The 26,533-nt window shown below is 36.5% G+C and overlaps 1 protein-coding gene across 2 annotated transcripts in view; it reads left to right on the plus strand.

The window, feature by feature from the left end:
* RAB34 (RAB34, member RAS oncogene family) overlaps positions 1-24,445 on the plus strand; it is an 82,005-nt gene extending 57,560 nt beyond the window's left edge. For both annotated transcript variants that reach the window (XM_053706191.1, XM_053706192.1), the window contains exons 10-11: positions 14,571-14,678; positions 22,083-24,445. In XM_053706191.1, the coding sequence (XP_053562166.1) occupies positions 14,571-14,678; positions 22,083-22,150 (176 nt within the window). In that variant the 3' untranslated portion in view covers positions 22,151-24,445. The remainder of the gene's footprint in view (positions 1-14,570; positions 14,679-22,082) is intronic.
* Positions 24,446-26,533: the final 2,088 nt, after the last annotated feature.

Below are 26,533 nucleotides of genomic sequence, written 5' to 3' on the forward strand. Positions count from 1 at the left end.
TTTTCTATACTTCTATTTTAAGAAAAGAAAAAGCTATACAATTGATACAACAACTCATAACACTTACACCAAGTCCAATTTTGATTGTGTTTATAGAAGAGTAATTTACTTAAATAATTGTGTAAATATTAATAATTAAAAAATTGATTGTTTTGTAATGATTATATGAGCCAGATGTATTTGACAAGTATCTGGATTCCTGATAAATAGTACTTTATATTTATAGCTAGTTTTCTACTAAAGTAAGGAGTTGTCACACACTTTAGAAGTGGATGATGTATTAAGGAACACTAGTGTGTTAAAGTTTCCCCAACACTAGACTAATTATACATGTCTGTTCATTTAAGAAGTGAAAGACAAACTTAATCACCATTTTGTTTATGTATAGAATTATACATCTATAGTAAAATCTGTCCCTCAGTCTTACGATATGTTTTATTTTCTCTATATTTTAATCCTACTTGATTATGAAACTGTTAAGGGGTCCACAAAATTAAGAAGTCACATTTTATCATTTTTTTCTCTTCTTAATATATGCTGCTTGGTTTCATCTTTCAAACATTAAATTATTATTTTTTCTGTAAACCTACCAATTTGCAAACAAAAAATTAAAAGTTTTAACTGTGAATTTTTTTTAAAAAATGATTAACTCAATCAAATCACTCAAAACATTCAATATTTTAATTATTAATATTTACACAATTATTTAAGTAAATTACTCTTCTATAAACACAATCAAAATTGGACTTGGTGTAAGTGTTATGAGTTGTTGTATCAATTGTATAGCTTTTTCTTTTCTTAAAATAGAAGTATAGAAAATTATAAGTTTCCACGTATCACACTTAAGGCAACTGGATATACCTATTTTATGGTAAAAGGAAAAATATTTCAAATTAAATGTTAATTTATTCATTTAAGACAATATTAAAGATGGATTAACTTTAATGTCTTAACAGAAAAAAAACTAGATTCTTATTTTCAACTATATATTACATTATTTCTTCAGGGTTGTGCAAGTTTTAATATATCTAATATTAAAGAATGAGTAATTCTAGAGCCTTCAAAATGTGAGAAATGCAAATAATTTCAACAGGAGCATTTGATATTTTAACTCCATAATTTACAAAGGACCATCTAGTAATTAGAAAAGGCTATTAGGGCAGATTGTGCTATCCCTTTTCTTGGAAGGTCTTGGAAGGTATATTTTTCTGCTTGCGCACCTACAATACCATCAACATTTTATTTAGATTATTTCATGAAGTGTTACTATTTATTTTATTTTAAAATGAATGGGCTAAATAAATACCACTTGCCATTGCCAGAGAAACTTAAAATTTCTTCAATCTCTTGTCAAATCTCTGGGTTTTGGGATCAGCTATTTACTCACCACTATAGAAGAGCCAGACATATTCTGGAGAGTTATTTACTTTGTCCCAAGTTAGCATGCCATCTCTTGAGTTTTAAATGTTTCCATGTATACTTTTATATAATAAAGTATTAATATTTTGAATTTAAGTTAATCTATGTAAATATTATAAAGGGAGATTGCAAGATTAAAAGAGTAGTATGAACAGCAAAACATGTTAATATATTTGGCAGTCGCAATGTATCCGAAAATCAAGTTGTATCCTTTTTAAATTGATATCATTACTTGAATAACTAAAACATTTTTTTGGTTTTTTTGGTTGTATTTATCTGTACCAAGTTCCATAGTTTTTATATTAAATTTTTTTTCCATTAAGAAAATATTTTAAAAACATAGAGATCTACTTTTAATTATCTAATAATTCTTAACAAACTTTCTTAAACAACATAAAAGTGACGTGTAGCATTACCTTGCTGATGAAGACTGATGAAATGAAAGCTACATATATTGACAAAGTATTGATTTAGGCTGCTACTTCATGTACATCTAGTTGTTGTTTTTTTCTTGTGGCTAATACAGGGTGTTGGCTATCAAGTGTCCACAACACACTAATGGACAGCCCAGCAACATTTTTTTCTTAGATTAGAGTTTGGGTGGGGTTTATGTTAGTGGAGCACTCTTTACATTTTAAAATACAAGTCTTTGTACTGTTGTGACATAAAAAGATTATTAATTTTTTTTTCAGCCCCTTCACTGCAAGAAATAATAAAGGCTGATAAACACCTTACTGTAATTAATACTCTTAATGCAAGAAGAATTGAGGCTAATCATAACCTACAGTATATACCTTTCTGTATTTAACACTCTCTATGCAGGAAAACAGATTCAATACATAAAGCAATGACACACTATTATGCATCTAGTACAAAGACAAACAATAAACATGTGCTTAGAATAAATACAAACCAATGCAAGAAAACTGCTAAAAAGTAGTCATTTCAAACTAAAATGAATAAGCCAGGTATTAAACTTAGGTTGTTACCAGTAAAGATATTCAATGCAGTTGGTCTTAATTACCAATGTTATTTTCTAGAACAGAAATATAAATAATGTATTATGTTTAGAAGTAAATATGTAATAAATATGTTCTTTGTGTTATCTGAAGCTTGAAATGGAATCTTCTGTAAGAAATATATTTAGGTATGTTAACTTTGTTACTAGAATTATTTCAGTAACAGAGACACATATGAACTAGAACTGATATTATGAATCTAACATTATCCTATTTTATAGACTCAGTTGAACATAGCAGCCTTATAAAGAGTGATGTTACTATATATAGTGGGGCACATACTAAAATGCTACAGAAATATATCAAGCATACAAATATCTAAAAAATTAAAATTAAAAATCTTCTGCGCCCATTTGATTTATTACAAAATAAACAAAATATGAATCTTGTTTAAAATATATAAAATTATATAGAGTAAATGTATGCATTATAACATGCATGTTGTGTGTGCCTGCATATAGCATGCCAAATGATAAATGAGACCTCTATAAAAGTACGGCTAAATACATTTAGCTATTTATTATTATTATACATTTGCTAATCTAAAGTTAAATATTATATATCCCATATACTTTAATAGACGATTTACTGTTAACTCATGTCATCTTATTTCATTATTATGCATATTTAATTATTTTTATTATCTTAAATCACAAACATACATTTATTGAGTAATGGTGTTATCATATAACTTTACCACATATCCTTTTGGCTACTAATATGGGGAGAGGCATGGGCACCTCCCCATATTAAAATGTGACATCATTTTCTGTGTACGTCAAGTCTGTGTGTTTATATATATCTTTTTATACCTACTGTTGATTTCACATAATGTTAGAATAAACATATTATTTTAAACAGATAGGTAAATAGATATATATAGATAGAGTCTTATTTAAATCTATAAGTCAACTGTACATTAATGTTGTGGTATGGGTGTTTGTTGGTAGTTTGTGTTTAAATGCATTTGTACACAAGGTAAAGAGTGAACTGTGTTTTCGTGTGCTTTTATATTTGCGATTGATATGTAAATTTAAAATGATGTATGTAAGTGTATTGTTCAGATATAATTTATATATAAGTATTTAAATGGGATGGTACTTAAGTTAATGTATGACCCAATTGTGCAAGTTTATGACAGTTTTAACTGTATTTGTAAGTACTTATGTTGATACAAGTCTCTATGTATTTTTAATATATTATATACATATTTATGTCCATACATTTATTTCAGTGACATACTTAATATACTTAAAATCCCTAGTTTTATTTGTAGCAGTTGTAAATTTGTGTGTAACTGTATGTAAATAAAATTGGAAGGAAATCTAACGTATGTTGCTCTGTGTATAGCTATATGTATATATATATTCATTACCAATACTATACGTACATCTACTTATGTGAATCGTATGATTTGCACTCAATCTTATAATTTGTTAATAAATGTGTTTGCAACTCTGAAGTTTAAACAAGTCTGTCTTTTTGAAAACTTAACAAACATAACAAATCCTAGATAACTCAAATAATTTGGGGGAAACGCCTATGCAGATTTTAACTAAGTAAGTTGTTTATATTTTCCCTTATACGTTAGGTAAAATGTCCTACACTTTTAACATACAGAGTCCTAATCTATTGTTTTAACCATGAATGGTGGCTCCTGAGCAGGATTATTATTATAGTTTGTATAGTATTGCAGAATTCTGTAGAGCTGGGGTTAAGTCTAGTTGTAATTAAGAGAGTTTACTGGTTGCTAGCATGGGGTGGTCAGCTTTCGCTGCCTGGTAACTTTGTTCATGTGCAGCTTCTTAAGACTTTTGCTTCTTAACTAGATGTTGCAGGGTCACAAAGGTCCAAAGCTGCATCCCCAGCTTCATAAAACAGCCCATACTGTTTACATCTACTATTTATGTGGTTGATGAATGGGAAATAGGGAGTGGACGTGTTTTGAGAGAGAAGATAGCCAAAATGTGTTTTCTGGAAATAAATTGATAATCCTCTCCTTCTTAATTAGAGAGCTTAAGGGCTGATAGGTGAGTCTTCACTACACCACAAGCTTCACTACTTTAAATGTGGCTTCTTGCAATCCGAGCTGATGTTAGGAAATATTATGCAACTAGGAAAGCACTCCCCTTCACAAATGAATGTGTGTGAGTTAGACAGTTACTAAGGCACATGGTCCCAAAACAATATCCAGGGAAAGTGCATGGAGGTTAAAAGCAAAATATATACCCACAAAAAAAGAGAGAGAGAGAAAAGAAATAAGTGGATCTTGCCCTACACTACCCTTGCACAGTAAATTCACTCATTGTTATAGCAAATAACAGTTACACCAGCATCTTCAGATCCTAGAGATTGCATTGAATTGCTATAAAACTGGGATCCCTGTGGAAAAATATAAATATGCTCATATACACCATACCTAATATAAATATGCAGTTTGTCCTTAGTAAACAAGATTAAAATAGACTCATCTGATATAGCCAACAAGTGCATTAAGTGATATATTATTAGTACGAGAGGTTAAAAATCACTAGCTATATTAAGTGGTCACAATGAAAAGACATTGCTGTTGTAAACTGTGTAAACTGATGGTAGCATTAGATATAAATATGCAGTTTGTCCTTAGTAAACAAGATTAAAATAGACTCATCTGATATAGCCAACCAGTGCATTAAGTGATATGTTATTAGTATGAGAGGTTAAAAATCACTAGCTATATTAAGTGGTCATAATGAAAAGGCATTGCTGTTGTAAACTGTGTAAACTGATGTTAACATTAGTTTCATTAATATAAGTTAAGCTTAATTACTTAGTGTAACACTTTACAATAAAAAGTATAAAAGAGGTTGTTGGTGCACATATTGTCATCTAAGCAGGGTTGGTAAAAGGAGAGGTTTTTAAAAAAAAAAGGTAGAAATTTTTTTCTATAAGAGATGTATTTATTTTTTATTCAGCTAAGATAACATTACTTAGTTTAAAAGTTTAGAATTAATTATTATAAAAGACAGTTTAGAGTAAATATCATAACTTATATTCTCACACCAAAAGATCCAAAGATCAGGGACAGCGCTTTTTAAGTTTCACACCCACAACCACCCCACCCCCACCGTTTTACTTAACACAGCAATATGTATAGATGAAATGATCTTGTTGTTACAGAAATGTGGGGCAGAGGTAGTAAATGCAGTTTATAAAATATTGTTTTTGTGCGTTTGTATTTGTTTTTAATTTCTTCATCAGCTGAGTACAGATATGTGAGTTTAAAATAAAATAATATGGTGAGTTAATCCTTTTATTAAGATGTTTGCATTATGCTTATTTGTATTTGTGATGTATAAATGTTTATTTTTATTTTGTGGGTATAAAGTTAATTTAAAAAGCTAATTGAGAATTTTCTTTATAATAGGCTGAGTTCATCATTTTATTTAGATGTTTGTATTATGCTTATTTGTATTTGTGCTGTATAAATGTTTATTTTTGCTGTGTGGTTATAAGGGAGATAAAAGTGAAAAGCTGTTGTAAACTGTGTAAACTATATTAATAGTTTTATTAATATAAGTTAAGTTTAATTACTTAATGTAACACTTTACAATAAAAAGTATAAAAGAGGTTGTTGGTACACATATTGTCATCTAAGCAGGGTTGGTAAAAGGAGAGGTTTTTAAAAAAAGATAGAAAAAAAATATTTCTATAAGAGATGTTTTTTTTTATTCAGCTAAGATAACATTACTTAGTTTAAAAGTTTAGAATTAATTATTATAAAAGACAGTTTAGAGTAAATATCATAACTTATATACTCACACCAAAAGCTCCAAAGATCAGGGACAGCGCTTTTTAAGTTTCACACCCACAACTACCCCACCCCCACCATTTTACTTAACACAGCAATATGTATAGATGAAATCATTTTATTAAGAAGTTTGCATTATGCTTATTTGTATTTGTGATGTATAAATGTTTATTTCTCCAACATAGGTGTGTCCGGTCCACGGCGTCATCCTTACTTGTGGGATATTCTCTTCCCCAACAGGAAATGGCAAAGAGCCCAGCAAAGCTGGTCACATGATCCCTCCTAGGCTCCGCCTACCCCAGTCATTCTCTTTGCCGTTGTACAGGCAACATCTCCACGGAGATGGCTTAGAGTTTTTTAGTGTTTAACTGTAGTTTTTCATTATTCAATCAAGAGTTTGTTATTTTCAAATAGTGCTGGTACGTACTATTTACTCAGAAACAGAAAAGAGATGAAGAATTCTGTTTGTATGAGGAAAATGATTTTAGCAACCGTAACTAAAATCCATGGCTGTTCCACACAGGACTGTTGAGAGCAATTAACTTCAGTTGGGGGAACAGAGTGCAGTCTCTTACTGCTTGAGGTATGACACATTCTAACAAGACGATGTAATGCTGGAAGCTGTCATTTTCCCTATGGGATCCGGTAAGCCATGTTTATTACGATTGTAAATAAGGGCTTCACAAGGGCTTATTTAAACTGTAGACCTTTTCTGGGCTAAATCGATTGATTATTAACACATATTTAGCCTTGAGGAATCATTTTATCTGGGTATTTTGATATAATAATATCGGCAGGCACTGTTTTAGACACCTTATTCTTTAGGGGCTTTCCCAAAGCATAGGCAGAGTCTCATTTTCGCGCCGGTGTTGCGCACTTGTTTTTGAGAGGCATGGCATGCAGTCGCATGTGAGAGGAGCTCTGATACTTATAAAGGACTTCTGAAGGCGTCATTTGGTATCGTATTCCCCTTTGGGTTTGGTTGGGTCTCAGCAAAGCAGATACCAGGGACTGTAAAGGGGTTAAAGCTTAAAACGGCTCCGGTTCCGTTATTTTAAGGGTTAAAGCTTCCAAAATTGGTGTGCAATATTTTCAAAGCTTTAAGACGCTGTGGTGAAAATTTGGTGAATTTTGAACAATTCCTTCATGTTTTTTCGCAATTGCAGTAATAAAGTGTGTTCAGTTTAAAATTTAAAGTGACAGTAACGGTTTTATTTTAAAACGTTTTTTGTACTTTCTGATCAAGTTTATGCCTGTTTAACATGTCTGAGCTACCAGATAGACTGTGTTCTGAATGTGGGGAAGCCAGAATTCCTATTCATTTAAATAAATGTGATTTATGTGATAATGACAATGATGCCCAAGATGATTCCTCAAGTGAGGGGAGTAAGCATGGTACTGCATCATTCCCTCCTTCGTCTACACGAGTCTTGCCCACTCAGGAGGCCCCTAGTACATCTAGCGCGCCAATACTCCTTACTATGCAACAATTAACGGCTGTAATGGATAATTCTGTCAAAAACATTTTAGCCAAAATGAACCCTTGTCAGCGTAAGCGTGGCTGCTCTGTTTTAGTTACTGAAGAGCATGACGACGCTGATATTAATATCTCTGAAGGGCCCCTAACCCAATCTGAGGGGGCCAGGGAGGTTTTGTCTGAGGGAGAAATTACTGATTTAGGGAACATTTCTCAGCAGGCTGAATCTGATGTGATTACATTTAAATTTAAATTGGAACATCTCCGCATTTTGCTTAAGGAGGTATTATCCACTCTGGATGATTGTGAAAATTTAGTCATCCCAGAGAAACTATGTAAAATGGACAAGTTCTTAGAGGTGCCGGGGCTCCCAGAAGCTTTTCCTATACCCAAGCGGGTGGCGGACATTGTTAATAAAGAATGGGAAAGGCCCGGTATTCCTTTCGTCCCTCCCCCCATATTTAAAAAATTGTTTCCTATGGTCGACCCTAGAAAGGACTTATGGCAGTCAGTCCCCAAGGTCGAGGGAGCGGTTTCTACTTTAAACAAACGCACCACTATTCCCATAGAGGATAGTTGTGCTTTCAAAGATCCTATGGATAAAAAATTAGAAGGTTTGCTTAAAAAGATGTTTGTTCAGCAGGGTTACCTTCTACAACCCATTTCATGCATTGTCCCTGTCACTACTGCCGCATATTTCTGGTTTGATGAACTGCTTAAGGTGCTCGATAGTGACTCTCCTCCTTATGAGGAGATTATGGACAGAATCAATGCTCTCAAATTGGCTAATTCTTTCACTCTAGACGCCTCTTTGCAATTGGCTAAGTTAGCGGCTAAGAACTCTGGGTTTGCTATTGTGGCGCGCAGAGCGCTTTGGTTGAAATCTTGGTCGGCTGATGCGTCTTCCAAGAACAAGCTACTAAACATTCCTTTCAAGGGGAAAACGTTGTTTGGTCCTGACTTGAAAGAGATTATCTCTGATATCACTGGGGGTAAGGGCCACGCCCTTCCTCAGGATCGGCCTTTCAAGGCAAAAAATAGACCTAATTTTCGTCCCTTTCGTAAAAACGGACCAGCCCAAGGTGCTACGTCCTCTAAGCAAGAGGGTAATTCTTCTCAGGCCAAGCCAGCTTGGAGACCAATGCAAGGCTGGAACAAGGGAAAGCAGGCCAAGAAACCTGCCACTGCTACCAAGACAGCATGAAATATTGGCCCCCGATCCGGGACCGGATCTGGTGGGGGGCAGACTCTCTCTCTTCGCTCAGGCTTGGGCAAGAGATGTTCTGGATCCTTGGGCGCTAGAAATAGTCTCCCAGGGTTATCTTCTGGAATTCAAGGGACTTCCCCCAAGGGGGAGGTTCCACAGGTCGCAGTTGTCTTCAGACCACATAAAAAGACAGGCGTTCTTACATTGTGTAGAAGACCTGTTAAAAATGGGAGTGATTCATCCTGTTCCATTAAGAGAACAAGGGATGGGGTTCTACTCCAATCTGTTCATAGTTCCCAAAAAAGAGGGAACGTTCAGACCAATCCTAGATCTCAAGATCTTAAACAAATTTCTCAAGGTCCCATCGTTCAAGATGGAAACCATTCGAACTATCCTTCCTTCCATCCAGGAAGGTCAATTCATGACCACGGTGGATTTAAAGGATGCGTATCTACATATTCCTATCCACAAGGAACATCATCGGTTCCTAAGGTTTGCATTCCTGGACAAACATTACCAGTTCGTGGCGCTTCCTTTCGGATTAGCCACTGCTCCAAGGATTTTCACAAAGGTACTAGGGTCCCTTCTAGCGGTGCTAAGACCAAGGGGCATTGCAGTAGTACCTTACCTGGACGACATTCTGATTCAAGCGTCGTCCCTTCCTCAAGCAAAGGCTCACACGGACATTGTCCTGGCCTTTCTCAGATCTCACGGCTGGAAAGTGAACGTGGAAAAGAGTTCTCTATCCCCGTCAACAAGGGTTCCCTTCTTGGGAACAATTATAGACTCCTTAGAAATGAGGATCTTTCTAACAGAGGCCAGAAAAACAAAGCTTCTGGACTCTTGTCGGATACTTCATTCCGTTCCTCTTCCTTCCATAGCTCAGTGCATGGAAGTGATCGGGTTGATGGTGGCGGCGATGGACATAGTTCCTTTTGCGCGCATTCATCTAAGACCATTACAACTGTGCATGCTCAGTCAGTGGAATGGGGACTATACAGACTTGTCTCCGAAGATACAAGTAAATCAGAAGACCAGAGACTCACTCCGTTGGTGGCTGTCCCTGGACAATCTGTCTCAAGGGATGATGTTCCACAGACCAGAGTGGGTCATTGTCACGACCGACGCCAGTCTGATAGGCTGGGGCGCGGTCTGGGGATCCCTGAAAGCTCAGGGTCTTTGGTCTCGGGAAGAATCTCTTCTACCGATAAATATTCTGGAACTGAGAGCGATATTCAATGCGCTCCAGGCCTGGCCCCAGCTTGCGAGGACCAGGTTCATTCGGTTTCAATCAGACAACATGACGACTGTTGCGTACATCAACCATCAGGGGGGAACAAGGAGTTCCCTAGCGATGGAAGAAGTAACCAAAATTATTCTTTGGGCGGAGTCTCACTCCTGCCACCTGTCTGCTATCCACATCCCAGGAGTGGAAAATTGGGAAGCGGATTTTCTGAGTCGTCAGACATTGCATCCGGGGGAGTGGGAACTCCATCCGGAAATCTTTGCCCAAGTCACTCACCTGTGGGGCATTCCAGACATGGATCTGATGGCCTCTCGTCAGAACTTCAAAGTTCCTTGCTACGGGGCCAGATCCAGGGATCCGAAGGCGGCTCTAGTGGATGCACTAGTAGCACCTTGGACCTTCAAACTAGCTTATGTGTTCCCGCCATTTCCTCTCATCCCCAGGCTGATAGCCAGGATCAAGCAGGAGAGGGCGTCGGTGATTTTGATAGCTCCTGCGTGGCCACGCAGGACTTGGTATGCAGATCTGGTGAATATGTCATCGGCTCCACCTTGGAAGCTACCTTTGAGACGAGACCTTCTTGTTCAGGGTCCGTTCGAACATCCGAATCTGGTTTCACTCCAGCTGACTGCGTGGAGATTGAACGCTTGATTTTATCGAAGCGAGGGTTCTCAGATTCTGTGATCGATACTCTTGTTCAGGCCAGAAAGCCTGTGACTAGAAAGATTTACCACAAAATTTGGAAAAAATATATCTGTTGGTGTGAATCTAAAGGATTCCCTTGGGACAAGGTTAAGATTCCTAGGATTCTATCCTTCCTTCAAGAAGGATTGGAAAAAGGATTATCGGCAAGTTCCCTGAAGGGACAGATTTCTGCCTTGTCGGTATTACTTCACAAAAAGCTGGCAGCTGTGCCAGATGTTCAAGCCTTTGTTCAGGCTCTGGTTAGAATCAAGCCTGTTTACAAACCTTTGACTCCTCCTTGGAGTCTCAATTTAGTTCTTTCAGTTCTTCAGGGGGTTCCGTTTGAACCCTTACATTCCGTTGATATTAAGTTATTATCTTGGAAAGTTTTGTTTTTAGTTGCGATTTCTTCTGCTAGAAGAGTCTCAGAATTATCTGCTCTGCAGTGTTCTCCTCCTTATCTGGTGTTCCATGCAGATAAGGTGGTTTTACGTACTAAACCTGGTTTTCTTCCAAAAGTTGTTTCTAACAAAAACATTAACCAGGAGATTATCGTACCTTCTCTGTGTCCAAAACCAGTTTCAAAGAAGGAACGTTTGTTGCACAATTTGGATGTTGTTCGCGCTCTAAAATTCTATTTAGATGCTACAAAGGATTTTAGACAAACATCTTCCTTGTTTGTTGTTTATTCAGGTAAAAGGAGAGGTCAAAAAGCAACTTCTACCTCTCTCTCTTTTTGGATTAAAAGCATCATCAGATTGGCTTACGAGACTGCCGGACGGCAGCCTCCCGAAAGAATCACAGCTCATTCCACTAGGGCTGTGGCTTCCACATGGGCCTTCAAGAACGAGGCTTCTGTTGATCAGATATGTAGGGCAGCGACTTGGTCTTCACTGCACACTTTTACCAAATTTTACAAGTTTGATACTTTTGCTTCTTCTGAGGCTATTTTTGGGAGAAAGGTTTTGCAAGCCGTGGTGCCTTCCATTTAGGTGACCTGATTTGCTCCCTCCCTTCATCCGTGTCCTAAAGCTTTGGTATTGGTTCCCACAAGTAAGGATGACGCCGTGGACCGGACACACCTATGTTGGAGAAAACAGAATTTATGTTTACCTGATAAATTTCTTTCTCCAACGGTGTGTCCGGTCCACGGCCCGCCCTGGTTTTTTTTTTTTTAATCAGGTCTGATATTTTATTTTCTTTAACTACAGTCACCACGGTACCATATGGTTTCTCCTATGCAAATATTCCTCCTTAACGTCGGTCGAATGACTGGGGTAGGCGGAGCCTAGGAGGGATCATGTGACCAGCTTTGCTGGGCTCTTTGCCATTTCCTGTTGGGGAAGAGAATATCCCACAAGTAAGGATGACGCCGTGGACCGGACACACCGTTGGAGAAAGAAATTTATCAGGTAAACATAAATTCTGTTTTTTGCTTTGTGGTTATAAGGGTGATAAAGTCCTATGTGTGTTTTTTTAAAAAAATAAGTGAGAGTTTGTTTTTGTATAGATAAAATGTTTACAAAAATGATGTATGTTAGTGTTTTAAAAAAATAATAATATGTAAACTCAATGACATCTGAAAGTAATATGATGATATTTGCTGACAAACATATGTGATGAGAAAAAAAAGTATTATGATGATATTTGCTGACAAGATATGTGATGAGAAAAAAGTAATATGATGATATTTTTGTGAATATTAGGTGGAAAACAAACTGTGTGTGTTTTAAAAAGATAAGTGAGAGTTTGTTTTTTGTATAGATAAATATCTTTACTCTACAAAATTGCTGTATGTCAGTTTTTTTTAAGAACTTGTGAACTCAATGACATCTGAAAGTAATATGATGATATCTGCTGACAAGATATGTGATGAGAAAAAAGTAATATGATGATGTTTTTGTGAATATTAGGTGAAAAACAAACTGTGTGTGTTTTAAAAAGATAAGTGAGTTTGTTTTTTGTATAGATAAATATCTTTACTCTACAAAATTGCTGTATGTCAGTTTTTTTTAAGAACTTGTGAACTCAATGACATCTGAAAGTAATATGATGATATTTGCTGACAAAGATATGTGATGAAAAAATATTAGTCATTTAACAAATGACGTATTAGATATGTCAGCATTTTAATAACATAAGTGTCAGAGCATATAAAGAAGTCTGTGCATTCAGTTCATACAATGTGCTGGCATGAAGACAGAAAAGATAATATGTACAATACTGAATTAAATTATTTCATTCACAGAAATCTTATAAGAAATGTTAACAAACTTTGTATTTTTTATTTTTTTTTAATCCCCTAATAAAAGAAAATATCAAAACAATTGAATTTTATACTCTTATACCTCCTCCTTTAAATCCTATTACATTTTATATCTTTTTTTTTTCATAGCAAGTCCTGACATGCCTTATTAAACCTATTGAACATTATAGAGGATATATATATTAAGATTTTTATATCTCCCTTTTAATAGAATACAATATCAAAGTATACTTTATACCTTTTTTAAATTAAATAAACTTTATAGTCTTTTATAAAGCTCCTAATCAACCATATCAAAATAAGCTTAATAACCTCTTATAACCTTTTAATCCAAATCCTAATAAAAAAACAATTTAATATCAATTTTATATCAAATACGTATTAAAAACACTTTTTTAATATCAATTTTATATCAAATTCGTATCAAAATCCCCTTTTTATATCAATTTTATATCAAATTGATATCAAAAAGGGGCGTAAAAGTGGGAGTGGAAAGGGGCGGGTTTAGGGGAGGAGAAAGGGGCGTGTCCACCTGTCAAAAAAGTTTGACATAACCTCCATACTATTACTACTAGTGGGCTTTCCAGCTACCTTTTCAACAGAGCCAAACTGACAGCTTCTAAGTAAGTTTTTAAACAGTTTTATACTGGATTTTTATATCAGTATCTGTGCATCTTATTCTTTATAGTAGTGTCTATTACATGCAGTTATATGAAAATGAGTGTATACTGTCCCTTTAACAATCCTTACACCCTCTCATGTTGTATCTAAATCACCTACACAGTAAACTAAAGGACTTTAAGTAATTAGATTGCAAAAGTTACTTTGATTAATTGTGACATCTGTATTTTGCTACAAAGTATACAAAAACTATATCTGTTCCAGTCAAAAGTTGTCAAGTCTTATTTGTTTTTAGGATTATTCATTAAAAAAAAGAAACACACAAATTGCAATGCTTCCTATAACCAGGACTGTTGACAGACTTTTTAGTACAGGAATAAGATAGCCCTTCCTTATGTCATATACATATATGCTCCACTCTGACTTTCTCTATAAATATTATTTAAAAGGACATCAAACACTTTGAAATGGTAATATAAAATGATAAATCATATATGTTTTATAGACACAAAGATTTTACACTTATTTTGTCACCATTTAAACATCTAATGAAACTTTATAAAATACAGACGTTATTCTCAGACTGATCTTTTCTTTGAATGCATCATTCTATCTAACATTTATTTAGTGTTTAATGTTCCTTTAAAAATAGTATTGCGGTGCCATTCCAAGGTACTGTACTTCCCACTGTCATTTACTGCAAACATACTCTTTACATTTTGGTAAATCTGTTCTATCGAACAGTTGGCAATACTCATATCTGCAATACTCGTATCTGCAGCCCAGATTAGACCTCCACATACTTCAGATATTAACTACATATATCCAAACATAATTACAGGGGAGAATGTAAAGGAGTTCTTTTTCCGGATAGCATCTTTGACGTTTGAGTCCAGTGTGCTGGCTGAGCTGGAAAAGTCACAAGCAAGAAAGATTGGTGATGTTGTGCGTAAGTAATTCTACAATTAGTTATTTTATCTTTATTTACTATTAACATTGTGATGTGCATCAGCAAAGCTAATGTGTAGTGTTTGACAGTAATTATACAAAAATACATGACCCTAGTTAGTACTTACTAAAAAAAATAAAAGCAATTCCACCATCAGTGGCTGGCCCTCCATACAGAAAAGTTTGGTGTCACTGATGTACTCAGATATATCATGAACACTAGGAAATATATAGCAACCTAGAATTTGTATCCATAGCCTACTGTTCAGGTTTTTATCATCACCTCTGACTTGATTTTTCCTGTCAGTGATAAAAGAACTTATTTTTTCAGTCATGATTCAGATAGATCAGGGTTCTTCAAACCATGGGTCGGGACCCATTACTGGGTCGCAACACCATGTGTACTGGGTCGCAGCTTGTGTGTGTTGTATGAGAGTGTGTGTGTAGTAAAAATGTGTGTGGTGTTTGTGTCTGTTGAATAAGAGTGTGTGTGGTGTGTCTGTTGCATGAGAGTGTGTGTGTGGTATGTCTGTTGCATGAGTGTGTGTGTGTGGTGTGTCTGTTGCATGAGAGTGTGTGTGTGGTGTTTCTGTTGCATGAGTGTGTGTGTGTGGTATGTCTGTTGCATGTGTGTGTGTGGTATGTCTGTTGCATGTGTGTGTGTGGTGTGTCTGTTGCATGAGAGTATGTGTGTGTAGTGTGTCTGTTGCATGAGAGTGTGTGTGGTGTGTCTGTTGCATGAGAGAGTGTGTGTGGTTTGTCTGTTGCATGAGAGTGTGTGTGTGTGTGTGTGTGGTGTGTCTGTTGCATGAGAGTGTGTGTGTGTGTGTGTGGTGTGTCTGTTGCATGAGAGTATGTGTGTGTGTGGTGTGTCTGTTGTATGAGAGTGGGTGTCTGGTGTGTCTGTTGCATGAGAGAGTGTGTGTGGTGTGTGTTGCATGAGAGTGTGTGCGTGTGGTGTTTGTTGCATGAGAGTGTGTGTGGTGTGTTTGTTGCATGAGAGTGTGGGTGTGTGTGGTGTGTCTGTTGCATGAGAGTGTGTGTGTGTGTAGTGTGTCTGTTGCATGAGAGTGTGTGTGTGGTGTGTCTGTTGTATGAGAGTGTGTGTGTAGTGTGTCTGTTGCATGAGAGTGTGTGTGTGGTGTGTCTGTTGCATGAGAGTGTGTGTGTGGTGTGTCTGTTGCATGAGAGTGTGTGTGTGGTGTGTCTGTTGCATGAGAGTGTGTGTGTGGTGTGTCTGCTGCATGAGAGTGTGTGTGTGGTGTGTCTGTTGCATGAGAGTGTGTGTGTGGTGTGTCTGTTGCATGAGAGTGTGTGTGTGGTGTGTCTGTTGCATGAGAGTGTGTGTGGTGTGTCTGTTGCATGAGAGAGTGTGTGGTGTGTGTTTCATGAGAGTGTGTGTGTGTGTGGTTGCTGCATGAGTGTGTGTGTGTGTTGCATGAGAGTGTGTGTGTGTGTGGTGTGTCTGTTGCATGAGATTGTGTGCGTGGTGTGTGTTGCATGAGAGTGTGTGTGTGGTGTGTCTGTTGCATGAGAGTGTGTGTGTGGTGTGTGTTGCATGAGAGTGTGTGTGTGGTGTGTCTGTTGCATGAGAGAGTGTGTGGTGTGTCTGTTGCATGAGAGTGTGTGTGGTGTGTCTGTTGCATGAGAGTGTGGGTGTGTGTGGTGTGTCTTGCATGAGAGTGTGTGTGTGTAGTGTGTCTGTTGCATGAGAGTGTGTGTGTGGTGTGTCTGTTGTATGAGAGTGTGTGTGTGGTGTGTCTGTTGCATGAGAGTGTGTGTGTGGTGTGTCTGTTGCATGACAGTGTGTGTGTGGTGTGTCTGTTGCATGAGAGAGTGTGTGGTGTGTGTCTGTTGCATGAGAGTGTGTGTGGTTGTTGCATGAGAGTGTGTGTGTGGTGTGTCTGTTGCATGAGAGTGTGTGTGTGGTGTGTGTTGCATGAGAGTGTGTGTGTGTTGTGTCTGTTGCATGAGAGAGTGTGTGGTGTATCTCATGCAACAGACACACCACACACTCTCTCATGCAACAGACACCACACACACACACACTCTCATGCAACACACACCACACACATACTCTCATGCAACAGACACACCACACACACACGCAACAACCACACACTCTCATGCAACACATACACACACACTCTCATGCAACAACCACACACACACACACACACTGTCATGCAATAGACACATCACACACACACCCTCATGCAACAGAGTGTGTGTGTGTGTGTGTGTGTGTGTGTAGTGTGTCTGTTGCATGAGTGTGTGTGTGTTTAGTGTGTCTGTTGCATGAGAGTGTGTGTGGTTTGTCTATTGCATGAGAGTTTGTGTGTGTGGTGTGTCTGTTGCATGAAAGAGTGTGTGGTGTGTGTTGCATGATAGTGTGTGTGTGTGTTGCATGATAGTGTGTGTGTGTGTTGCATGAGAGTGTGTGTATATGTGGTTGTTGCATGAGAGTGTGTGTGGTGTGTCTGTTGCATGAGAGTGTGTGCTATTAAGTTTTACAACACTTTGAAGTTTGACTACAATCAGGAGTAAAGTACACACACATTTAGTCACTTTGCAAAAATTGCAGCTATCTTGTTGTATATTAGTTACTAATATTTTCAAACAAAGTATAAAAATAGGGTCGTGAAGATATGTGGTATCATGACACTGGGTCTTGGGAAAAAATGTTTGAAGAACCCTGAGATAGAGCATGCAATTTTAAGCAACTTTCTAATTTACTCCTATTATTAATTTTTCTTTGATCTCTTGCTATCTGTGACCTAGATTTGGAGTTTGGTGTTAGCCGTGAAAACTAGCGTTAGAGGCTCCTAACGCTGGTTTTAGGCTACCGCCGGTATTTGGAGTCACTCAAAATAGGGTCTAACGCTCACTTTTCAGCCGCGACTTTTCCATACCGCAGATCCCCTTACGTCAATTGCGTATCCTATCTTTTCAATGGGATTTTTCTAACTCTGGTATTTAGAGTCGTTTCTGAAGTGAGCGTTAGACATCTAACGACAAAACTCCAGCCGCAGGAAAAAAGTCAGTAGTTAAGAGCTTTCTGGGCTAACGCCGGTTTCTAAAGCTCTTAACTACTGTACTCTAAAGTACACTAACACCCATAAACTACCTATGTACCCCTAAACCGAGGTCCCCCCACATCGCCGACACTCAAATAAATTTTTTTAACCCCTAATCTGCCGACCGCCACCTACGTTATCCTTATGTACCCCTAATCTGCTCCCCCTAACACCGCCGACCCCTGTATTATATTTATTAACCCCTAATCTGCCCCCCTCAACGTCGCCTCCATCTGCCTACACTTATTAACCCCTAATCTGCCGACCGCAAAGCGCCGCCACCTACGTTATCCTTATGTACCCCTAATCTGCTGCCCCAAACACCGCCGACCCCTATATTATATTTATTAACCCCTAATCTGCCCCCCTCAACGTCGCCTCCACCTGCCTACACTTATTAACCCCTAATCTGCCGACCGGACCTGAGCACTACTATAATAAAGTTATTAACCCCTAATCCGCCTCACTAACCCTATAATAAATAGTATTAACCCCTAATCTGCCCTCCCTAACATCGCCGACACCTAACTTCAATTATTAACCCCTAATCTGCCGACTGGAGCTCACCGCTACTCTAATAAATGTATTAACCCCTAAAGCTAAGTCTAACACTAACACGCCCCTAAGTTAAATATAATTTACATCTAACGAAATTAATTAACTCTTATTAAATAAATTATTCCTATTTAAAGATAAATACTTACCTGTAAAATAAACCCTAATATAGCTACAATATAAATTATAATTATATTATAGCTATTTTAGGATTTATATTTATTTTACAGGTAACTTTGTATTTATTTTAACCAGGTACAATAGCTATTAAATAGTTAAGAACTATTTAATAGCTAAAATAGTTAAAAAAATTACAAAATTACCTGTAAAATAAATACTAACCTAAGTTACAATTAAACCTAACACTACACTATCAATAAATTAATTAAATAAACTACCTACAATTACCTACAATTAACCTAACACTACACTATCAATAAATTAATTAAATACAATTCCTACAAATAAATACAATTAAATAAACTAGCTAAAGTACAAAAAATAAAAAAGAACTAAGTTACAAAAAATAAAAAAATATTTACAAACATAAGAAAAATATTACAACAATTTTAAACTAATTACACCTACTCTAAGCCCCCTAATAAAATAACAAAGCCCCCCAAAATAAAAAAAATGCCCTACCCTATTCTAAATTAATAAAGTTCAAAGCTCTTTAACCTTACCAGCCCTAAACAGGGCCCTTTGCGGGGCATGCCCCAAGAAGTTCAGCTCTTTTGCCTGTAAAAAAAAACATACAATACCCCCCCCAACATTACAACCCACCACCCACATACCCCTAATCTAACCCAAACCCCCCTTAAATAAACCTAACACTAAGCCCCTGAAGATCTTCCTACCTTATCTTCACCCTGCCAGGTTCACCGATCCGTCCTGAAGAGCTCCTCCGATATCCTGATCCAAGCCCAAGCGGGGGGCTGAAGAGGTCCATGATCTGGCTGAAGTCTTCATCCAAGCGGGAGCTGAAGAGGTCCATGATCCGGATGAAGTCTTCATCCAAGCGGGAGCTGAAGAGGTCCATGATCCGGATGAAGTCTTCTATCAACGGCATCTTCAATCTTCTTTCTTCCGGATCCATCTTGCAGACCTCCGAGGCGGAACATCCTCTTCTCCCGACGCCTACTAGCCGAATGACGGTTCCTTTAAGGGACGTCATCCAAGATGGCGTCCCTCGAATTCCGATTGGCTGATAGGATTCTATCAGCCAATCGGAATTAAGGTAGGAATATTCTGATTGGCTGATGGAATCAGCCAATCAGAATCAAGTTCAATCCGATTGGCTGATCCAATCAGCCAATCAGATTGAGTTCGCATTCTATTGGCTGATCGGAACAGCCAATAGAATGCGAGCTCAATCTGATTGGCTGATTGGATCAGCCAATCGGATTGAACTTGATTCTGATTGGCTGATTCCATCAGCCAATCAGAATATTCCTACCTTAATTCCGATTGGCTGATATAATCCTAGCAGCCAATTGGAATTCGAGGGACGCCATCTTGGATGACGTCCCTTAAAGGAACCGTCATTCGGCTAGTAGGCGATAAGGTAGGAAGATCTTCAGGGGCTTAGTGTTAGGTTTATTTAAGGGGGGTTTGGGTTAGATTAGGGGTATGTGGGTTGTAATGTTGGGGGGGGGGTATTGTATGTTTTTTTTACAGGCAAAAGAGCTGAACTTCTTGGGGCATGCCCCGCAAAGGGCCCTGTTCAGGGCTGGTAAGGTTAAAGAGCTTTGAACTTTATTAATTTAGAATAGGGTAGGGCATTTTTTTATTTTGGGGGGCTTTGTTATTTTATTAGGGGGCTTAGAGTAGGTGTAATTAGTTTAAAATTGTTGTAATATTTATCTTATGTTTGTAAATATTTTTTTATTTTTTGTAAATTAGTTATTTTTTATTTTTTGTACTTTAGCTAGTTTATTTAATTGTATTTATTTGTAGGAATTGTATTTAATTAATTTATTGATAGTGTAGTGTTAGGTTAATTGTAGGTAATTGTAGGTAGTTTATTTAATTAATTTATTGATAGTGTAGTGTTAGGTTTAAGTGTAACTTAGGTTAGTATTTATTTTACAGGTAATTTTGTAATTATTTTAACTATTTTAGCTATTAAATAGTTCTTAACTATTTAATAGCTATTGTACCTGGTTAAAATAAATACAAAGTTACCTGTAAAATAAATATAAATCCTAAAATAGCTATAATATAATTATAATTTATATTGTAGCTATATTAGGATTTATTTTACAGGTAAGTATTTAGCTTTAAATAGGAATAATTTATTTAATAAGAGTTAATTAATTTCGTTAGATGTAAATTATATTTAACTTAGGGGGGTGTTAGTGTTAGGGTTAGACTTAGCTTTAGGGGTTAATACATTTATTAGAGTAGCGGTGAGCTCCAGTCGGCAGATTAGGGGTTAATAATTGAAGTTAGGTGTCAGCGATGTTAGGGAGGGCAGATTAGGGGTTAATACTATTTATTATAGGGTTAGTGAGGCGGATTAGGGGTTAATAACTTTATTATAGTAGCGCTCAGGTCCGCTCGGCAGATTAGGGGTTAATAAGTGTAGGCAGGTGGAGGCGACGTTGTGGGGGGCAGATTAGGGGTTAATAAATATAATATAGGGGTCGGCGATGTTAGGGAAGCAGATTAGGGGTACATAGGGATAATGTAAGTAGCGGCGGTTTACGGAGCGGCAGATTAGGGGTTAATAATAATATGCAGGGGTCAGCGATAGCGGGGGCGGCAGATTAGGGGTTAATAAGTGTAAGGTTAGGGGTGTTTAGACTCGGGGTACATGTTAGAGTGTTAAGTGCAGACGTAGGAAGGGTTACCGCATAGCAAACAATGGGGCTGCGTTAGGAGCTGAACGCGGCTTTTTTGCAGGTGTTTGGTTTTTTTTTCAGCTCAAACAGCTCCATTGTTTCCTATGGGGGAATCGTGCACGAGCACGTTTTTGAGGCTGGCCGCTTGCGTAAGCAACTCTGGTATAGAGTTGAAGCTGCGTTAAAAATGCTCTACGCTCCTTTTTTGGAGCTTAACGCAGCCATTCTGTGGACTCTCAATACCAGAGTTATTTTTATGGTGCGGCCAGAAAAAAGCCGGCGTTAGTTTTTCGGGTCGTTACCGACAAAACTCCAAATCTAGCCGTGTATTTGGAAAAAGCAGGAAACTTAGGAGCCAGCCCATTTTTGGTTCAGAACTTGGGTATCGCTTGCTGATTGGTAGCTAAATGTAATTTGCTATTGACCACTGTTTCTGATTGCAGGATTTTTGAGATTTTATATATATATATATATATATATATATATATATAAACATATAGGGTCAGCACATCACCAAAGTAGAGGATATAATGATCACCTTCCAGGCTTCCCTCCAGCAGCCCAAGAAGTATATGAAGAAAATCAAGGAGAAGGTGGCACTCAAATACAATGCAATCCTTTTAATACAGAGCAACGTTTTGGGGGTCCTGCTCCTTTCTCAAGCTTGAGAAAGGGGCAGGAGCCCCGAAACATTTCTTTGTAATAAGGGATTGCTTTGTATTTGAGTGCCACCTTCTCCTTGATTTTCTTTATATATATATATTTATATACACAGTATATACACACACACACATATATATAGATAGATGAAATTTATAATATAATATATTTCAAGGTTGCATATTGCTATATTGCCATTGTATTATTTTTAACATTTATATCTGTCTCTTCATGTCAGGTTACATTACTTTCTTCTGTATTACATTTCAGGGATAAACAGCAATGACAGCAACTTGTACCAGAATACAAAGAAAGACAAGCCTAAGTGTTGTCAGTGATCTCAAGCTGCTGCCAGACAACATATTTGCACTGAACAGCTCCAGACCAAAGTATTTTTATAAACCCTTGGCATGAAACCCACTGAAGGAACTGAACACGTCACAGTGCCCTGCTCTGTTCTAGGAGATGGCACAGGGCTGATATTTTTTATTAAGAAATTTTAAATACAAGCCAGAGGGATCTTGACACTTTGCAGGACAATGTGCATCTTTCACCTCTGTCCATAGGGGGATAAATATAAATCATATATGGGACACTATCGTGAAAATATTACAGAAGAACATTGACTTCTACACTTGACAAGAGATCAATAAAGTTTTATTGGAGCAAAAATATTGTATGAAAAATAGCTTTATTAAGTTAGAAACAAAAAAGAAAAACATCATAAAAAAAGAAAAAAAAACCTTGAGGTGCCAGGGGTCTGCAGATGCTTTATGTGCAGTGCGGCTGCACTTTTTCTATATATATTTCTCCTCCGGTGTAACTTTAATGACTATGGAAAGCTGAAGTAAATGTTCCTCTGTTGGAGGATGTGTGCTGCTCCCCCTTCACTTGATACTATGTCTGGCTGAAGTGTGCCGAGGCAGAAAGACGCATCTAGGGAAGGACATCAGGAGGATGGGTGTAGCGCACCGGTACAGTATCGTAAATATTAAACCTGCGACAGGAAGAAAAACTCAAAGCACAAGTAACATTGGTTATAATCATTTGTACTACTTTTTACATGTGAAGCAAACCATCTTAATGTTCTGGGGTTTCTTGTTACACAAAGTTTTACATGATCCCTTGCAGTCGTTCACTAGATAGGAATATCAGTCAGGTGTAAGCCGCTTTACATTAGAAACCACTTGATCAAGGGGCATTTATAAGACCTGAAGAATGCATGTACACCCTGAGTCTTAGATACTTTTACATTTTATCGTTTACTAGCTTTTACTATGACTTCTGGGTAGTACAATTTACAACTAAAGAAGAATATAGTCCCAGCTGTTAGTCAATTTAAAAAATTTTTTTTAACTTTTAATAGAGATCTTTGTGTAGCTCTTTATTTCAACTTATTGTTATTTTATAGCCATTTATTAAAGGGACATGGAAGTCACAATTTAGATAAAGCATGACTTTTTAAAAACTTTCCCAATTTCCTCCTGTCATCACATTTACTCATTTCTCTTGGTATGTTTTATTGTAGAGCATACTTAGGTAGGTGTGTCTGTGTCTTGAATGCTATATGGCATCAGTGTTTATGTAGAAAAATGTTGCAAACCCTGCTGCCCTATAGTGTTTAAGAACCTGAGCCAGAGCCTACCTGAATATGCCATTGGAAACCAAGATAGTAAAGGGATTGTGATAAAATTTGTAAAGTTTATTTTGAAAAATGCATGCTCTATCTACAACTCACATATAATTACCAAGTGACTGCTACTTCCTCAAAAATATTTGTTTTGTAGCTCACCTCAATTGTTTAGCTGAACTATTTATTAGCAAGGCTTAGACCACATTTAAATATGTAGCATTTTATTGCCCTTTAATATTAGCATTTTTGGATGCTCGTGATAGTTTCCCTTAATTTGAAGATATTCAATAAAACACCAGCAATAACACAGGAACGCTCATTTTGAATGCCGGTTTCAAGCCATGTACAGTATTAGTTAATACTCCTAAAATACAGTTGTATTTAACAGATACACTTTTCAAATCATTCATGACCCTTTCTTGCAGCAATATGACTGATGCAATAAATGTTATTTCTGGGGGGGGGGTTTGTATGAAATAATATGCTATATCCTGTGTAAAATGGAAAATTGTATATATTCATTAAATAATTAGTTGGACAAACTTTTAAAACATTTTTTTTGCATATTTGATGTTATTGATGGACATTGTAGGTAAAAAATAACCAAAGTGTTGTACAAAGAACAGATGTTAAACAGATTACATTTTTTGTGCCTAAAAAAGAATACATATACGTTGTACATAGCATACACAATAGCAAATATCACAATTGTTTGCAAAATACAAGAAGTCTGATGATGGGCGTGAGATAAATGTGCATGTATGTCACTTATTGCCTATATGTAACAGATCAGCTGTATTTCAAATCCCATTTCTGTTGTGTGTATGAATTAGGTATCATGTGAAAGAAGTTTAGGGTGGAACTGTATCCATATTGTTTACTACTTTTTTCAGAAAATAAAAGGTTTAGTCACAGGTATAGTTTGGCAATTAATAAAGACCTTGGTAAATTTTGTAAATTACCAGATGGGTAACATCAATAAATAGTTGTATCCTTTCTATTCTATATCATTACTTGAGTCTTTCGGTCTCACTGTCTTCAAGGGGGGAGCATGGGACCTCATTGTGATAATCTTTAGCGTAAGAACAAATAAAGCCACAGAAAACCAAACCTCTGTGACTCCACTAAATATATGTAAAGGTTTAATTGACAGACAGATTAGACAGATATTCCAAAATAACTGGACATTAAAATAAAGAAACAATGTAATATAATGATCATTTATTAGATCATTAAAAATAAATAAAAAGAAAGCATGCCCCAAAATACCTGAATGTTAAAATATGAAGTACTGTACTAATAGGTTGAGTAATAAATAGTACACTATTCAGATGTCATTTGATAATGATTTGCAGAATTTCTACTTATTTTACAAAGAGAAATACATTACACACAGTGCTGGAGTTAATTATTGACCACAGGTTCTGCATGTTCCAAGGTTACTAAGACATAAATGTTGCATAAACTCTATAAACACAGTGATTGTAATATATGTGTCTCTCCTTCACATCAATTACTCTGAATAGCGAGATAAACATTTTGGTGCTAACATTTGCCTTCATAAACTTGTTTGAGGGACCTCACAGTACTGATGAGACCCTGATATAATCTCACCCGAGCAGAGAGCTTTAGATTATCAGGCCCTTACTCTGGAACGGATTGAACTCTGGAGGTGATCGCAATCCTTTAGAAAAACTTATCTCTAATTAAAGGGACAGTCAAGTCCAAAAAAAACTTTCATGATTCAAATAGGGTGAGTAATTTTAAACAACTTTCCAATTTACTTTTATCACCAATTTTGCTTTGTTCTCTTGCTATTCTTAGTTGAAAGTTAAACCTAGGAGGTTCATATGCTAATTTCTAAGACCTTGAAGGCCGCCTCTAATCTAAACTCATTTAGACAGTTTATTACCACTAGAGGGCATTAGTTCATGTGTTTCATATAGATAACATTGAGCTAATGCACATGAATTTACCAAGGAGTGAGCACTGATTGGCTAAAATACAAGTCTGTCAAAAGAACTGAAATAAGGGGGCAGTCTGCAGAGGTAAAACGTGTATTATTATAACTGTGTTGGTTATGCAAAACTGGGGAATGGGTAATTAAGGGATTATCTATCTTTTAAAACAACAACAATTCTGGTGTTGACTGTCCCTTTAAATAAACTTTTCTATGGATTGTGATCGACCCGTATGTGTTTAACCCTTTTCAGGGATTAAACACCTAGTTATAATCAACTGATAACACAGAGCATTTTCATTTTACACTTATGTCCCTTTAAGAATTTAAAAATAAAAAAAACTTTATAATGAAGTGATGCCCTGATTTATTTTGATTCATCCTTGGCACTGATGGATATATTCATACTCACTGCTAAATTACAGCTTTAAAAAGGAAAAGAGTTGCCAAGACCACTTAAATTAAAAAAACAAACAAAAAGGTATTACTCCTAAGTATAGCTTTAGGCATATATATAATTAAAATACTTATTTTTTTAATTAGAGTCACTATAAAGTTTGTTTTATAGTGGACAATTCCCATTAAAAAAATAAATTATATATATATGTTAATTTTGTCTGTATAACCATGGGAACACTGTGGTTACAGTGATTACCAGGCCACGCCCCCCCCCCAAAAAAATGGTGCTTTAAATGGACATGACACCCAATTTTTTTCTTTCATGATTTAGAAAGAACATGCCATTTTAAACAACTTTTTATTTTACTTCTGTTTTCTAATTTGCTTAATACTCTTGATATCCTTTGCTGAAAAGCATATCTAGATAGGCTCAGTAGCTGCTGATTTGTGGCTGCACATAGATGCCTCGTGTGATTGGCTCACCCATGTCTATTGCTATTCCTTCAACAAAGGATATCTAAAGAATGAAGCTAATTAGATAATAGAAGTAAATTGGGATGTTGTTTAAAATTTTATTCCCTATGTGAATCATTAAAGAAAAAAAATAATTTAATATCCCTTTAATTTACACTCTGGCACAAGGGGTAGTTTTTATTACAACTCCCCAAAAAGCCAGTATGGACCCCTAATGCAACTTTAAATGCGATTGCTAATAATTTAGTAAGGTGA

Source organism: Bombina bombina, chromosome 3 (assembly GCF_027579735.1).
Source record: "Bombina bombina isolate aBomBom1 chromosome 3, aBomBom1.pri, whole genome shotgun sequence".
NCBI classification, from domain to species: domain Eukaryota; kingdom Metazoa; phylum Chordata; class Amphibia; order Anura; family Bombinatoridae; genus Bombina; species Bombina bombina.